Here is a 17,367-nt window from a genome sequence, read left to right as displayed (position 1 = left end):
TGAATTATCTCATTTGTTCTCCTGGAACGTCACTTCATGAAGAACATGTGGACTTTGAAACAAATCTTAAATTTCTTGTTTATTTTATTCTAAGTCGTATTTGTTTTTCCAACCTTATCCCCGCTTTCGAATCAATTTCAGTTGTTTGAAAAAATGTTTTGAAAGTCTCTGTGTTTGAAATAATAACGAGGGCTATCTGGACTTTTTTTTTTTTTCCATAAATAGAAATAGCTGGGGGTGGGTAGAGAGATTTATTTTCTCAACCTTTACATAGCACTTCCTGGGTGCTGGAGCTCACGTGTGATGAGGAGAACCACACCAGGACTTTTGATGTCTTTGTGCCTTTTTCATGGTACTTTTTTTCTCTAGTGCCTTTTCTGTCTCTCCTTCCCTTCCCACCTCCCCTGTTGAAAATCCTGCTCGAGTTTAAAACTCCTGTCCCGTGTCAGAATTACTCGATTCCCCACCATTTTGAGCTGTGAGCGTTCGCTGAAGCCTGCCCATGTCGTAGTTACCAGTGTTAAAGGGTCACGTACACACAGTTGTGAGCAAGGGCTCCGTCTTCCTCCTCTTGAGTTTTCTCAGGGTGCCTCATACGGGAAACTCAGTGTTTATTCAGTTGGAAAACGTGTTTCCTCACCTCTAAGGAGTTTATGTAACATAGTAGCAGAGAAACAAATAGATACACCAGCAAGACCATAATAGAGACTAAGTATCCTTCATTGCTGAAAGGTCCCTGTGTTGTAGCTGATCAAAAACTGAGGAGTCTTACAGCTGGGGAGGAGGGCATGTTCCCACAGCCTGTTGTTCTCACCTCTGGGATTACACTGAGTACTCCTTTGTGGTTTATGTCATCAGCCCAGCTCCCCCTCTAGTCTGTTCCATGTCTAAGGACAGAGGCCATAGAACTTAACAGCACTGTTTCTAGTGCCTAGCATGGGGGTTGGCATGAAAGTGATCATTTGTTGAATGAAGAGAGGTAGTGATGGGCTGGCCATAAATAAAGAGTATTCCTGAGAGAGGAGACAGTGAAGATAGGAGACAGGAAAAGGGGCCTGTGCGCAGGAACAAGTAGGAGCTTAGCTTAGACTGATGGATAGTTTGGGTGGTAGGAGGTAAGTGAAAGGCTGCAGCTTGGGAAGCGGGCTAAGGTGCTTCACCGTGGTCTGCTAAGTGCTGAGAAGCCTGTCAGTGTTTCAGAACAGGTGTTGTGACTAGAGCTGTGCCTTGGGAAGGTATGCTTGTTGGCATAGACTGGAGAAAGGAAGCGGTGTCTGTCACGAGTGTAGCTCTGTCAGTGACCCTGAGAGAGAAGGAAGGGTTGACGATGGCAGTGAAGCCTACCTTCAGAAATTCCACACGAGATCCTGTTTGCACACCGGCCACTGTATTGCCTTTAAGCAGTAAAGCGCAGCAGTTACCAGGTTTGTAGCAATAGTGCTTAAGGGTGGAGCGTTTTTATTTGGAAACAACGTATTTTTTTATAGTGAGACTTACATGCAAATGAAATGTGCTGCTTTGTCCTTGTGTCATAGTGGGCTCCCTTCAGAAGGGTAACTACTCCAGCCAATCTGGGATGATCCCCGGCTCTTGGCAACATAAGATGAAACTGCAGCTGATTCTCAAGTCATCAAAGGCCTACTACGTTTTGTCTGATGCGGCTATGAGTCTTCAGAAATACGGGAGAGCGCTACGATACATTAAGTTAGCTTTGCAGAGCCATGGTAAGCTGTTGTAATTGACTGTGGGGTAGCCATTGATTGAGCCCTGGTGGCACAGTGGATAAGAGCAGTGGCTGCTAGCCAAAAGATTAGAGTTTGAATCCACCAGCCACTCCTTGGAAACCCTATGGGGCAGTTCTACTCTGTCCTACAGAGTCACTATGTGTCGCAGCTGACACGATGGGAACGGGTTTGGTTTGGTTTTCGGTTGGTAGGCATTGAGAGAGGAGAACAGAAACGGTATCTGAACACAGTGAGATTTTAGTTCTGTTTCTGCTGTGAAATTTTATTCTAAAAGATGACTTTTTCCAATTTTGACTACGTTACCTAGTGTTTTATTTTCTTCTCTGAGTGGTTCAGTATTTCTTCATCTTGAAATATTTGAAGCCATCCATGCTATCCAACATGAATTTAGAGTAGACACAGTGGCACAAAGCTTCCAGCTGGTAACATGTCTTCTGAGTATTTACTGTGTTCGTTAAGCTTTAAAGCACTTGTGTTTGCTTTGTCCTCCTTCCCACCTTTCCACATAGATACTTACTGCTGCCTCTGCACCAATATGCTTTCTGAAGTGCTGCTGTTTCTTTCTCAATATTTGACACTCTGCGGTGATATCCAGTTAATGCTGGCCCAGAATGCAAACAATAGAGCCGCCCACCTCGAGGAGTTTAACTATCAGACAAAGGAAGACCAGGAGATACTGCACAGTCTTCACAGAGAGTCGAGTTGTCAAGGTGCGCCGATGGGACGCCTCGGTTCATCCACATCAGGGTTATTCAGCCAGCTCGTGTTGGCGTGAATATACCCAGAAACGTGGCAGGAATCTTCAGTGCTTGGATATTCACTGTGTTTTATTTCATTCCTTTATTACTTTTTAAAATAGAGCATGATCCTGTGTATCTGTGTACAAAATGGTTTTGACATGTTTTATCATTACAGTCAGAACTGAACATAACCTAAGCTCTGAAGACAGTCGTGTTGACTTTCACACTCGTCTTTTCATGAAGTTTTTCTAAGCAGCCCTTTTAGTCAGCCCACCAGGCCATGGGCTTCCTTTTGGAAAGGAATAGCACTCAGTGAAGGTGGAGGAGTTGCCTTCCGAGTGACCCCAGGGCCCAGATGGAGAGAGCATCGTTTTTTAAAGTTAGTTCACAGCCCTTACTGAATGCACCACTCTACCTTGGAGCTGTCAGATTCTAGAGCCAGGAAGTGGGGTGACTTACCCAGAGCGTTGGTCTTGCTTGGTGCAGTTACGTGAGCACACTGCCTCTAGGATGGTCAGCGGGGCATGGCACCAGTCTGAAGGGGTCACAGGACTGTTTCACTTGCTCTTGAATCGTTTCATTTGGTGTCCACCTCCAAAAAGTTTTAGACGATTAATAGCTAGAGAAGTACATTGGGGGGAAAATATATTATTTCCTAATTTTTCTGTCCTCTTTCTTTTTCCCCTCTGTTTTTCTCGGTTGGTCGTTTTATTTTCATAAACACAGTGGAAAATCCTCGGGGTGTTTTTACTATTGCCATCAGATTAGCCACACCTGAAGTCCACCTTTGTGACAGTGACGTTATTCTGCACACTTTAGCGTTCTCAGCAGGAGTGCTGCTTTTCCCTGGGACTAGCCCAGGGCCTAAGTTTACTCCAGCCCCCGCTAGATGGCAGCTGTAGTACGTCTTCCAGGGCTTAGCTAGCCACTGCTCAGTGGCTCAGGCTGACGTGAGCAGATTATAGCGCACATAATTAGCCTCTGGGAGCCGTCAGAGCTTTATTTCAAGAAATACTTATTTCCATCCATAAAAAGATTTTCCCTTGAATCAGCGGACAGCTTTAGGTCTGTACCAGTAAACAAGTCTGCCTTGTAAGATCATGGTGGTGATGGGAATTGTTTGGCGTTTGTAGGGAAGAATATGTTTCTTTTAATCAAACGTTAAGGCCCCAAGAAAATGTAATGTTTTATAGATAGAGGTTTACCGGTAAAATTAAAAAGCTAGTTCATTGAATCTTAGTGTGTTTACCCTACATTGTATTTTCTTGTTTGTCTTAAATATTTAGAATCTTTACATGAAACTTAGTTGTATTCATAATGCTAGTATGTTCATACCACATTGCATTTTCTGGTTTAGTCTTAAAAATACCAGATCTGCTTAGATGCTGAGGAATAAGGCTACATGTGACTCGTACTGACATTTCTTGTTTTCTTTTAAGGATTTGCCTGGGCAACCGATTTATCTACAGACTTAGAAAGTCAACTTTCAGTTAGTTGTAAGTGTTACGAGGCTGCGAATGAAATCTTACAGTTCAGTGACTTAAAAAGCCAAAACCCAGGACACTACGTGCAAGTGCTGAAGAGGATGGGTAACGTTAGAAACGAAATCGGTGTGTTTTATATGAACCAGGCTGCCGCACTGCAGAGCGAGAGAGTGGGTGAGGACCTCTTTGGATTAACCCTGATGAGTGAGAGTAATACTCATCTTAGAGTGATTTAAGCACAGAGCCGTGACATTTGATTTTATGTTATAAAGGGGGAGTGTTCTAGAGTTTCCACTGTTAAATTCTCCAGAAATAAAGTTAGGAGAGACGTTCTTTTCCCTTGGAACCTGTCATTTCAGTGACCACCATGCCCACATGTATTTCAGTCCATCTAGATCAGTTCAGAAGCACATTGGATATGTGGTCGGCTAAGACATGGGCTTCTCTCTAGTTGGGAAGCCAGAGAAGAATACAAATCTCTGAGAGATGCCATGGTGGAGAACAAGGGCAGTGAAGAGTGGGGAGGGCATTCATCGTGTCGTGGGGCTTCTGCAGGCTCCTGGGATGTGGGGCTCCCTCAGGCTCCTGGGAAGAAGTGTAGTTTGAGCAGGGCAGGGCCTGATGTGTGGCAGCTCAGCAGCAGGTGTAAGGAGAGGAGGGCTTTCCAGCCTGATGGGCAGCAGGAAGAGCCAGAGGTATGGGGTCCAGTGGATGTTGAGGGGAGTAGCAAGTGGTGTTGGGTGGTCCAGGCAGGGTGCGATGGATTCATTGGGGGTCATGTTGCATTTGAGATACCTGTAGGCTATCTGTGAAAAAGTCTGAATGTATTAGTCAGTCAGAAATGTGTGCTTAGAACTACTGGGGTGAGGGAGACATATAGGTTGGGAGCCTTTACGCAGTGGTGATAGTTGAACCTGTGAGAATGGATGAAATGTGAAGGCTGAACACACAGTGAGAGACAGGAAAAGGGCCCAGGTGGGACTGAGGGTAACAGGTAAATTCAACAAGTATTTGACACCTGCTGACCTATGAACTGTGCCGACTAGCGATACAGACACTGTCCCCGAAAGAGCTCCTGGCTAGTGGGAGAACCTGCATTTAAGGGCTATCTGGAGGAGGGAGAATCAGTGGCGTGGGATGGGAAGTGGTGGTCAGAAGCCCACAGGAATTAGGTAAACACAAATCATAACCTTCAGTCGCCATGGGGAGCATGTGCTTTTAATCCTTATGAAGTAGTCCTTTGTGCAGATGTTTCGATTTGCTCGCATTAGTGTTGGTGGGTTTACACTGGGGGCTGCACGTGACTGGATTAGAGCAGCACTCGGGGGTCCCAGGCAGGCCTCCGCCTCTGCCTCCTGCCCTCCTCAGGAGACGTGGGTGGGGTCACGCTGATGTGTGCTGACAGGAGTGTTTTCTTTCCTTCTTTCTTGGTGATTTTGCAAAGTGAGCAAGAGTGTGTCTGCTGCAGAGCAACATTTGTGGAAAAAAAGCTTTTCTTGTTTTGAAAAGGGAATTCACAACTTTGAGTCAATTGATGATGCTACGAACGCTGCCCTGTTACTGTGCAACACGGGACGGCTCATGCGGATCTGTGCACAGGCGCACTGTGGGGCTGGGGACGAGTTTAAACGGGAATTTTCACCAGAAGAAGGCTTGTACTATAATAAGGTAACATGTGTAATTGTCACTTAACGTTGCCACAGCTCCTCTCAAATTACTGTAAGACTAAGATAAAAAGACTGTGGGGCTGGCACAGGAGTAGGTAGAGGACTAGAACGCTGCAGAGCTGGCCTGAAAACAGTAAGAATTGAATTGGCGGGGAAAAGCTGGTTATTTCCTAAATTGTGTTGGTGTAACTGAAGCTCCTATCAAATGTATTAAAGGTGAGCATGGAGGCAGTGAAACTGCGAAGGTACCAGAAGAAAATACAGGGAGAGCCTTGTATGATGGGCTGGGAAAGGATGTTCCCAGCATGATTCCATAAGCAGAAATCACAAAGGAAAAGATGGATAACTTTAACTATGTTAAAAAAAAAAAAAAGTCTTTTAAATGTACATCAGGAAACATTGTTGAAAAACAAACCACAATCCCACAATCTAGGGAAAATATTTGTAATGAACATGACAGATCGGAGGTTAATACACTCTTAATATAAAGAACAATTAATCCTTGAAAACGAACTGGTCCACTAGAATAAAGGGCAGATACCCTGAACAGAAGATTCACACACGTAGACAAAGTAAAGGGCTGATACATATGTGGAATAATTTGATAGGAAATTTAAATTTTGAGTTTTATTGAACAAATCGCTGAATATTTTTTGCCAAATGATAACAACCAGTGTTGGAGAGAGTACAAGAAGGCAGGGACACTTGTTTGGCCGAGTACTTTGAAGCCATTTAAATAACATTGGTAACAAATGTTCTTGCCATAACCTGCTGCTGTCGAGTCAATTCCCATCAATAATGACCCTGCAAGACAGGAGAACTGCCTCAGAGGGTTCGTAGGCTGTAACCTCAGTGGAAGCAGATGGCCACATCTTTCTCCCACGGAGCAGCTGGTGGGTTCAAACCACTGACCTTCCGATGAGCGGCCAAGCACTTAACTACTGTGCCACCAGGGTTCCTTTCTTGGCATAGTGAATGTAAAAAAAAAAAAAAAAAGAAGAAGAACCCGTGACTGCTTTTGTTTTTTTTTTCTTTTTTAAGTTTATATACACATAGAAAAAAAGAGTAGATAAATATACACCAGAATTGTAGAAATTATTGCTGAGTGATGGAATGAGCTGTGATAGGTTTGTTATGTTGTTTAAATACAATAACCATGTCTTTAAGGATGGGAGCGGCAGTGCTGGAGTTCTTTCTTTTTCCTTTTTTTTAATTAAATAGTAAAACCTGGCAAATTTTTTATCCACGGACTTCTCAAATTATTATTTTCTAGTTTACTAGTTGTGTTGTTGTTGTTAGTGCGTCAAGTTGGTTCCAACTCATAGCAATCCTATAGGACAGAGCAGAACTGCCCCACAGGTTTTCCAAGGAGTGGCTGGTGGGCTTGAACTGCCAACCTTTTGGTTAGCAGCCAAACTGTTAACCACTACTCCACCCCGGCTTTCATTTAGAAAGAAAACACACAAGAGAAAAGAGGCCTTCTCACACACCAGCCCTAGAGGGAAACCTCACCCGGATTGGCTGCTCAGAGACTTGAGACAGGTGTAGGTGGTGGGGATTCTGTCCATTTTAAATGACCTTTATCATTAAAGTATTTTCATTATTTTGCTTTCTTCCTTTCCTCATAATGTCATTTTATAAATTCTCCCAAGTTATACCTGGGTTTTTATGAAGTATGTTAATGCAATATTGGCAAACTTAGTCAGAAATGTCTGCTTTTTTCTCCCTTGCAGGCTGTCGATTACTATCTGAAAGCTCTCAGGTCTCTGGGTGCCCGAGAAATCCATCCCACCGTCTGGGACTCGGTGAACTGGGAGCTGTCCACTACTTACTTTACGATGGCGACTCTACAGCAGGACTACGCCCCGCTGTCTAGAAAGGCTCAGGAGCAGGTACTGCTGCGCACTGCGCTGTGACGGAAGCCTCCTCCCGTCTCTGTGTGTTTGTTTAACAAATACTGAGCGTCTGGTGTCTTTCCTTTGGAAGCCGTGTTAAAACATTTTTAAAAACTCTTATAGTTAAGATTATGGAGCCTGGTGGTCCAGTGGTTAAGAACTTAGCTGCTAACTAAAAAGTGAGCAGTTCGAATCTACCAGCTGCTTCTTGGAAACCCTATGGGGCAGTTCTGCTCTGTCCTGTAGGGTCACTAAAAGTTGAAATCCACCTAATGGCAGTGGGGTTTTAGTTAAAATTATGGACTTTTTTTCCCCTTTCTCTTAAAAAAAAAAACCACACAGATTGAAAAAGAAGTCAGCGAGGCTATGATGAAGTCCCTGAAGTACTGCGATGTGGACTCAGTGTCTGCTCGGCAGCCGCTCTGTCAGTACCGGGCTGCAACCATCCACCACAGGCTGGCTTCAATGTACCACAGTTGTCTGCGGAATCAGGTATTGGCATGCCAGTGTAATTTCTGGGCCAGGCCAAGTAAGTGTTCCTGGTGCTTTTCTGACATTTTAGTATATATTTTAACCCTCTTGTTACCACATTTTTTTTTTTTTTTGATGGCCTGTGTTTTCAGTATTGAAATGCATGCTGACTAATTGAGTGTGTTTAAATTTTTGGTTGGTTACATGGATTTTGAGAAATATGATCTGGCAACGGAAACCCTGGCGGCGTAGTAGTTAAGTGCTATGGCTGCCAACCAAAGGGTCGGCAGTTCGAATCCTCCAGGCGCTCCTTGGAAACTATGGTACAGTTCTACTCTGTCCTATAGGGTCGCTTTGAGTCGGAATCAACTCGATGGCACTGGGTTTTTTGGGTTGGTTGGATCTGGCAATACAACCCGCCAATGAGGCAAGTGGCCCTTTGGCGCCAGCCATCTGTGGCATGACAGTATGCTGAGGGCTAGGTAGGTAATTGTTGGCGCCTTTCCCTCAAGGTTTCATGGAGAACCCCTGCTTCTCCATACATGACACAGAAAAACCAAAACAGACCCATCAGGGCCCCCTAACCATCACACAGGAAAGTCGTAATTATGCCTGCAAGCCTTATCTCATAGCATAAAGGAAAAAAAAGCAAAAGTTTACAAAACTAACACGTCTAGGAAGCTTCACCTAACAGAATGCCCAGCCTACACAACAGTGAGGCTCCAACTCCAGTCTGCTGAGCTTCACACATTTCAGAAGGGACCCATCTTGATGCTAAATGCATTAGACCTGGAATAAAAAGGAGCTGGTGTACTGTTTATGCCAATGGTAATGAAAAAATACTATCTACTTTAACTAGCTACCTTAGAAAAACTTGACATGTTGTGCCCATCTCCCGTCTTAAATCTGTTTTGTTGTGAAGTTGAGCATGCACATAAAGGCACGTGGAAAATATGTGTGAAATATGTGTATAGTTTAAAGAGTGACAACTCAGACACCTGTGTACCCGGTGAGGATTTAGAGACCTGTGTGCCCCTCCCTCGCTGTATTTCCCTCTCTGTCCACCCACATTATCCCAGATGTTCTATTAATTATGCCCATACCTGTTTCGGAGGAGCCTTGATGGTGCAGTGGTTAAACCTCCCAGCATCTCCACGTGAGAAAGGTGTGGCAGTCTGCTTCCATAAAGATTACAGCCTTGGAAAGAAGTTTCCGGGATAAAATGAATGCTTCAAAGGTCAGCGGAGCAAGGGCGGGGGTTTTGGGACCATGGTTTAAGGGGATTTCTAAGTCAATTGGCAAAATAATTCTATTATGAAATCATTCTGCATCCCACTTTGAAATGTGGCGTCTGGGGTCTTAAATGCTAACAAGCGGCCATCTAAGATGCATCAATTGGTCTCAACCCACCTGGATCAAAGGAGAATGAAGAACACCAAGGTCACACGACAACTAAGAGCCCAAGAGACAGAAAGGGCCCCATGAACCAGAGACCTACATCATCCTGAGACCAGAAGAACTAGTTGGTGCCCGGCCACAATCGACGACTGCCCTGACAGGGAGCACAACAGAGAACTCCTGAGGGAGCGGGAGATCAGTGGGATGCAGACCCCAAATTCTCATAAAAAGACCATACTTAATGGTCTGACTGAGACTAGAGGAATCCCGGCGGTCATGGTCCCCAAACCTTCTGTTGGCCCAGCACAGGAACCATTCCCGAAGACAGCTCATCAGACATGAAAGGGACTGGACAGTGGGTAGGAGAGAGATGCTGATGAAGAGTGAGCTAATTATATCAGGTGGACACTTGAGACTGTGTTGGCATCTCCTGTCTGGAGGGGGGATGGGAGGATAGAGAGAGTTGGAAGCTGGCAAAATTGTCACGAAAGGAGAGACTGGAAGGGCTGACTCATTAGGGGGAGAGCAAGTGGGAGTACGGAGTAAGGTGTATATAAACTTATATGTGACAGTCTGACTTGATTTGTAAACGTTCACTTGAAGCTCAATAAAGGTTAATAAAAAAAAAAATCCAAACTTATTGGACTGACTGAAACTAGAGGACTCACTGAGACTATCACCCTGAGGTGCTCTTTAAACCTTAAACAAAAATTATCCCTTGGGATCACGTTTTACCTAAATAACAGATTGACTCATAAAATAAAGAATATTACCCATGAGTAATCAGCTCCTTTAAAAAAATCATCTATATGAGACCAAATGGTCAAAAATGACTCCAAAGCAAAGATGAGAAAGTAAGGGGGCAGGGAAACTACAGTACTGGAAACGCTACAACCAGAACTGAATGAAGGAGAATGATGACACATTATGAAAAATGTAACAAATATCACGGAATAATTTGTGTAGCAATTGTTAGATGAGCACCAAATTTGCTGTGTAAACTTTCACCTTAAACCCAGCTAAGCACAATAAAATATTATTTAAAAAAAAAAAAAAAAGATGACAGCCTTGGAAGCCCTATGGGGCAGTTCTGCTTTGTTCTGCAGGGTTGCTATGAGTCAGGATCGACTCGACAGCAATAGATATGGATGGAATACCTGTTTGGTCTTTTACGTCTTAAACAGTGTGCTTACATTTTACCTGTTTGTGATCTTTCTAGAAGGCTTCATACTGTGTACTTCTGTGGCTTATTGCCTTCACTTCACGTCGTGTTTTGGCGATGCATTCCTGTTGGCACATGTAGCTGTGCTTTTTCTCAGCCGAATCGTACTTGTTCAGTGCATATATCACAGCTGATCCAGTCAGTGATCAGTGAACTTGTGGGTAGCTTCAGTTTGGCCGTCCCAGATAATCTGCTGTGAGCTCTCTCGTGTATGCGTCCTGGTGCTCAAGGCAGGTATTTGTAAGAATAACTTGAGGCCTAGGATGAAGGTGCCCCCTTCAAAGCGGTTGCTTTGATTCTGCCAGGAGTCTTGTGCTCACAGTTTCTTAGGAATGATTTTTGTTTGTTTGCCTCTTTGCTTTCCCCTTTCTTAACCCAGTACCAAGACAACTTATTCTCCCGTCCCCTGGGCGTGGCTTCACTTCTGGGTCGCCCTTCTCCTTTGAGGTCCAGCCTATTCTGGAGAGGATTCGTTCCATTTTGAGCTGACCCTTGGCTCTTTTCTTCCTGCCACGCGAGGCCCCCAACTGAAATTCACGTTTGCCCAGGTGGGCTAAGATCCTCGGGGCAAAAGCAAGTTCAAACTGCCAAGACGATTCAAGGGGGGCAAGAATAGTCTTTTTACTTTTTAGCAAATGGTGCTAGCTATCCACATGCAAAAACTACAGCTGGACTTCTGCCCCACAGCGTACAAAAATTAACTCAAAATGGATCAGAGACCTAAATGTAAGAGCTAAAACTCTTTAAGTCTTCTAGAAAACACTAAAGAGCATTTAGTGATGCAGTCAGAAGACTTGGTCTGGTGGTTCCTGTGAGACCCAAGTTTTAGGGTTGTGTCTTTGTTTTATTTTTGGTTCTAGGTTGGTGATGAACATCTTAGAAAGCAGCACCGAGTGCTGGCAGATCTTCATTACAGCAAAGCCGTAAAGCTTTTCCAGCTCCTGACAGACGCCCCATGTGAACTCCTTAGAGTACAGTTAGAAAGAGTAGCATTTGCAGAATTTCAGATGACCAGTAAGTCTGACTTCTCTTTCTCAGATTTGTATGCATTGGCTTAGTGGTGGATTGTCTTAGAGTGAGGCAGAGCTGTGGATCTCTCTTGGATGCAAGCAATGTTTTTTTCTTTTTAATTTGCTCATAGTTAATGACTTTGGGTGGGGTCCAGGAAAGAGAAGTTTTAAAGTCTCTCCCCTTTTTGAAGTGCTTTTTAAAGCTTAAGAGAAATGCATTGGGTTATGTTCAGTGACTAAAAATACTGCAATACAGCCCTTGACCCTTAATTGAAAAAAATTTTGATAGGTCAGCTTAGACAAAGATCTAAGTCAGAATGAAAAACTTAGGCTTGGAGAAGCAGTGGTAAAGGAGTGGTGGTTGTCGTCCTGTAAACACGAGAGCACAGTGATGGCCTCCCAGGAGCCGAGGGCAGAGCTGACCCTCTGGTGCTCACCTCCACACAGTGGAACGTCAGCTCCAGGAGAGCAGGAGCAGGGTGCTTTGTTGTAGCTCATAGCTGTCAAAAAGGTATTAGGGAAGTCCCAGAGTAAAATGCAACCAGATCAGCGGGTCTGACCTGCCTTTCAACAGCTAGGTGACACACCTGTTTTACAGGTGGGGCAGCTGACGCTAAGCAGCTTGACCATGTCACATGACTGGTCAGTTAGTGGGTGGCCCTCTAACCACCGATGCCTCTGCTGATCCCCATTCCCGTAACACCTCAGATCCTGACGCTCATTCTGAATCGGCTGCTCTCAGCCTGACAGAACCACAAGGGGAGGCAGGGAAGCAGGTATTATTCTCTGCCTGGACTTAATACTGTTCTCCAGGGGAAACTTGCAACGAGAAGTTAGATCTAGAAGATCTGTTGGGATTCTCACGAGCTACCTTTACAGCATTTGAAAATGGGAATTTTCATTAGTATGTTGACATTGGATGGGTTTCTAGATTGATATTTAAAAGAACTGTTTTTGTGTTTAATACTTTAGGTCAGAATAGCAATGTTGGAAAATTAAAAACACTCTCTGGGGCTCTTGATATAATGGTGAGAACTAAGCATGCTTTCCATCTCATCAAAAAGGAACTTATGGAGGAACTTGACCAGGTAAATGGAGAAAATATGTATCTTTGATTTTTATGTATCTTAAGCTAAATGTTGAGTGTACCCTGTGGGCATATGGTGTGTGTACACACATACATACATACATTTTCTGCATAGAAATACATTAAAATATTAACAGTAATTTGTTAGATTTGCTTGGTGAAATTATTAAACTCTTTAATTTGCAAATATATCATTTATATTTAAAAATTTTTTTTTAATTATGCCTTGACCTTTAAAAAAAAAAAAAGTCCATAAACCATGATTAGTAAGGGACTGAGGGTATAAAATCTGTTAATCTCTGCCCTCTTTTATCACTTGCACTAAACGTCCTGGGAGCAGTGTTGAAAGGTGAATGGGCTTAAGCAGTCCCCTCGGGAAGGCCGTTCTTGTGTGCCAGGTGTCCAGCACTCATGCTACTGTCTGCTATTGCTAAAAGTTTCCCCCAGTCGCCAGGGCACTCCAGCCCATTGCTCTCCTAGCCCTGGTTTGATCATTTGTTAAATATCTGCTGTACCCTTCTCCGTGTTGCCCCCTTAGCATTTCATATTGGGAAGTTAGGACATACTCATCCAGGATTAATTTTGTACACATAAGTACCTGCCAGGTGTGAGACTTGTTCACCATGTGTTTTAAGCTATCAGAATGATCTCACGTTTGTCGTTTGGTTGATTTTGGTTAAAAAGTTACTGGGTTAATGAAACTGCAGTCCGATCGCTTCAGTATGCAACTGTAATTCCCAAGTAGCTTAGATGAAATACCTGTTTGGTTTTTTCAGCCTAAGAGTGATGAGACTGCCCCAGCTGCTGATTCGTCTCCAAGTCTTAATCGAGAAGAAGTGATAAAGCTCCTCAGCATATTTGAATCTCGGTTGTCATTCCTCCTTCTTCAGTCCATCAAACTGCTCTCTTCAACGAAAAAGAAAACAAGGTAAGTTAAATTCCGTTATTGGTAGAAATTTCCTTCCAGCACCTTACCTGGAGAAAGCATACATGTAGCCTCTGCTGGCGTCATGAAAGCATGAGTCGTATTCTCTGTCTTCTGTGAGGGTTACCCAGGATGTTCAGTGGTGCTCCACACTGTGAACCAGTCAGGGCGGGGTCTTCTCTGTGTAGACCACTGTAGATGGAGATTAGGGAAACTGATGATCTGGCTGCCTGAGGGTGAATACCCTGTGGTTGTAATAGTTTCCCTGAGAGAGAGATTTTTGCTGCATCTATGGACCATATGGTTTTCCACTGGTGAGTTACATTGACTGTCCCCAATCTTTCTTGTGAGCACCTGGTAGGGTCCTTGGAGGAAATCCTTTAGGGGAGGTATGGACTGCTCCTCCCCTGCAGCCCCCAGGGGCTCCCCACTCTCACGATCCCATGCACAGCCTAACCAGCACCCTAACTGTTTCAGCCAAGTTCTTACACTGTCCAGCTGCATCTGCCCAGGTAAGGAAGTACTCTCCTGTCACTCCCTGAATGGAACTTCTGCCCTTAGACTCCCTACTAGTTAACTTGCCTGGGACCTCAGCTCTCTGATGGATTCAAGAAAAGGTGTGAACTTGTAGGTTGTCCTGCCTCTGTAGGTGTTGGGTTTTGGGTTTTTTTGTTGTTGTTCCTTTTTTTTAATGTTATTTTGTTGTTATTGTTGAGAATATACGCAGCAAAACATAAACCAGTAATTTCTACATGTACCATTTAGAAACATTGATTACATTCTTCAAGTTGTACAACCATTTATACCCTCCTTTTATGAACTGTTCTTCCCTCATTAACATAAACTCACCGCCCCCTAAGGTTCCTATGTAATCTTTCGAGTTGCTGTTGGCAATTTGATCCCATATAGATAGTCCTTAAAAGAGCATAATGCTCAAAGCAGACCTTTTTTTTTTTTTTTTTTAACTAGTTAAGGTTAACTACTTTTTTTGTTTTAAGAAGACTTCAGGGGATATTTTTGCTTTATGGTTTAAAGATTATCTCAGGGTAATAGTTTGAGGAGTTCATCCAACCTTCATGGCTCCAGAAAGTCTAGAGTCCATGAGAATTTGAAATTCTGTTTTGCATTTTCCCCCTTTTGATCAGGATTCTGCTATAGAATCTTTGACCAAATGTTCAGTAGTGGTAGCCAGATACCATACAGTTCTTCTGGTCTCAGGGGAAAGGCGGCAGTTGTTCATGGAGGCAATTAGCCACGTATCTATATCTTCCTCTTATTCCTGGCTCACCTCCCTCCTCTGTTGTTCCACCTGAATTCTGTTGGTGGTGGTTTTGTATGAATGGGTGCAGTAGTTTTTCCAGCTGTCTACATCCTCAGAAACCCCCTCCAATAATTGCCTCTGAGTAATTTTTTTATAATTTTTGTGCTTTAAGTGAAAGTTTACAAATCAAGTCAGTCTCTCACACGAAAACCCATATACACCTTGCTACGTACTCCCAATTACTCTCTGTTCTCTCCCTCCACTCTGTCTTCTCGTGTCCATTTTTCCAGGTTCTAACCCCCTCCACCCTCTCATCTCCCCTCCAGGCAGGAGATGCCAACATAGTCTCAAGTGTCCACCTGATCCAAGAAGCTTACTCCTCACAAGCATCCCTCTCCAACCCATTGTCCAGTCCAATCCATGTCTGAAGAATTGGCCTCGGGAATGGTTCTTGTCCTGGGGCAACAGAAGGTCTGGGGGCCATGACCACCAGCGTCCTTCCAGTCTCAGTCAGACCGTTAAGTCTGGTCTTTTTATGAGAATTGGGGATCTGCATCCCACTGCTCTCCTGCTCCCTCAGGGGTTCTCTGTTGTGTTCCCTGTCAGGGCAGTCATCGGTTGTTGTAGCCAGGCACCATCTAGTTCTTCTGGTCTCAGGATGTTGTAGTCTCTGGTTCATGTGGCCTTTTCTGTCTCTTGGGCTCGTAATCGCCTTGTATCCTTGGTGTTCTTCATTCTCCTTTGATCCAGGTGGGTTGAGACCAATTGATGCCTCTGAATAATTTTTTACAGCCTAATGAGAAATTTTATTTTGGGGTGCACTCACTAACATTTAGGTACACTGCTCCTTCATGCAGTCCAGTTTTTAATCCTCAGTGTCTACAGCACGTCCTGTTACTGGTACACAGCAACTAAGCAGACATCCGTCTTTCTGGAGAATCCAAAGGCAAAGGAGATAGAGTGATGTGCAGTTGAGAGGAACTCAGGGCTTCCATTTTAACAGCAGCGGGTTAATTTTTTTTAAATGTTAGTGGTTTCCACAAGGTGGTAATATCAATATGCGAGAAACGGTAATTCATTTATTTTCACAAATTGATCATTCAGGTAAGGCTGATGGGTAATAGCTTTGGTCCTATAATATCTTTTATAATCGTAGCAACCATGTATGACCTAGTAATTTTTGTTTTAGTGGCGGCTCCTCTAACCTTCTCTTTATTCAAATTATTAATGTTCTGTTGCAACAATATTTTGTCTCAAAGTTTTTCATGCATAGCACATAAAATCCTACTTAGCTAATTTGTGTCACTTTTTCAGGGTTTCTTAAATGAAAGACTGTAAAGTGTGATAACTGGTGGTAATACAGTTAATATGTTTACAAGCTTCAAAACATAAGGAAGTATCGGTTCCTGAGTCAGTGACTTTCTTGTGTGTCCCTGATAAGCAGATGGAAACATCCGCCATCGCGTTGTGAGGAAGCCAGCGTCCTCACTGCAGATCAGTGTGCATTCCCTTTTGGAATGAAGGGAAGTCAAGACTTTTAAAGAAAGGAAATATTAATAAGTTTATGGTTTGTTTTACTTAGCTGTTTCTCCTCTCTCCTCCCTCCTATAAAATTGAGTAAAATAAATAATTTAAATCTATCTTAATTTTCTTAGGTTCTTATAGCATTGCCGTGAAATCTAAGAAAATTAAAATGCATTTAACTTGTTAAAAAAAATCTTTTTGTTTTCGTTTTGAGATTATGCAGACACTTTGTCCTGTGGCCTCAGCCTTGGCACTGGCCCACCCAAAACGCTGGTGTGGTCCATTAGGTTGTGGGCTTTCTCGTGGATTACGACTCTGTCTCTGCACCTGTGCTATGTTTTCATCTTTGGTGCTTTGGCAGATAGAAGCCTCTTGACCTTTTGGTGACTTTGGGGTTTACTATAATAAAAGACTATAAAAAGCAGAAGTAGTCTGTGAGGTGCAGGATCCCTCTGCTACAGTGCAGAGAACAAATCTTAGAGTTATGGGTTGTTCTGGGCCAGATGTATACAGTTAATATTTGGTTAAGATTTGTAAAAAGGAAAATAAAAGACTAAGTTAGCTACCTCTGGAATAAAGATAATCCTATGAAATGATGGGGCCCTTCTGAGTAGTGTTCATGGTTCAGTGAAACCACTGATGGGAGTTGGCTAAGGAAGAGAATAATTTGTAGAAATTGAAAGATGGAGATTTAAGGTTCAGAGTATGGTCAGAACAGATCAGAAGGTATGAAAATTTATGATCCCAGCAGCCATAAATTTTCTTTAGGTACCCACCCACCTAAAATGACAATGTGATATCATTGTCCATAGAGCAAGTCATATTTTGAACACCTCTGATTTTTAAGTGCTCTTGCCTTGATTACCATGAAATGGTCATTCAAAGTTTTATAAGGTCATCAAAGATTTTGGTGATGGTTAAACTAAAACATGGCTACT

At 43.3% G+C, this 17,367-nt stretch overlaps 1 protein-coding gene and 1 long non-coding RNA gene across 10 annotated transcripts in view; one reads left to right on the top strand and one right to left on the bottom strand.

The window, feature by feature from the left end:
- Positions 1-17,367, top strand: part of EDRF1 (erythroid differentiation regulatory factor 1) — a 40,142-nt gene that overhangs the window by 20,299 nt on the left and 2,476 nt on the right. For 4 of the 9 annotated variants that reach the window (XM_064269191.1, XM_064269190.1, XM_010599230.3 and 1 more), the window contains 9 exons: positions 1,536-1,724; positions 2,255-2,455; positions 3,925-4,143; positions 5,414-5,637; positions 7,370-7,528; positions 7,874-8,023; positions 11,483-11,636; positions 12,605-12,720; positions 13,496-13,647. In XM_064269191.1, the coding sequence (XP_064125261.1) occupies positions 1,536-1,724; positions 2,255-2,455; positions 3,925-4,143; positions 5,414-5,637; positions 7,370-7,528; positions 7,874-8,023; positions 11,483-11,636; positions 12,605-12,720; positions 13,496-13,647 (1,564 nt within the window). Of the gene's footprint in view, positions 1-1,535; positions 1,725-2,254; positions 2,456-3,924; positions 4,144-5,413; positions 5,638-7,369; positions 7,529-7,873; positions 8,024-9,116; positions 9,235-11,001; positions 11,349-11,482; positions 11,637-12,604; positions 12,721-13,495; positions 13,648-17,367 lie in introns of those variants that run through there. The other 5 variants (XR_010318040.1, XR_010318039.1, XM_023559810.2 and 2 more) reach the window with 5 other exon arrangements.
- LOC135227884 (uncharacterized) lies at positions 2,345-13,582 on the bottom strand. Its single transcript, XR_010318041.1, has 3 exons — positions 13,479-13,582; positions 9,106-9,199; positions 2,345-3,104 (listed from the first exon to the last, which is right to left on the bottom strand). It is a non-coding gene; the product is annotated as an uncharacterized LOC135227884 (long non-coding RNA).

Source organism: Loxodonta africana, chromosome 16 (genome assembly GCF_030014295.1).
Source record: "Loxodonta africana isolate mLoxAfr1 chromosome 16, mLoxAfr1.hap2, whole genome shotgun sequence".
Lineage (NCBI taxonomy): Eukaryota > Metazoa > Chordata > Mammalia > Proboscidea > Elephantidae > Loxodonta > Loxodonta africana.
The sequence above is the reverse complement of the archived record's forward strand: the minus strand, read 5'-3'. Positions and strand labels throughout refer to the sequence as shown.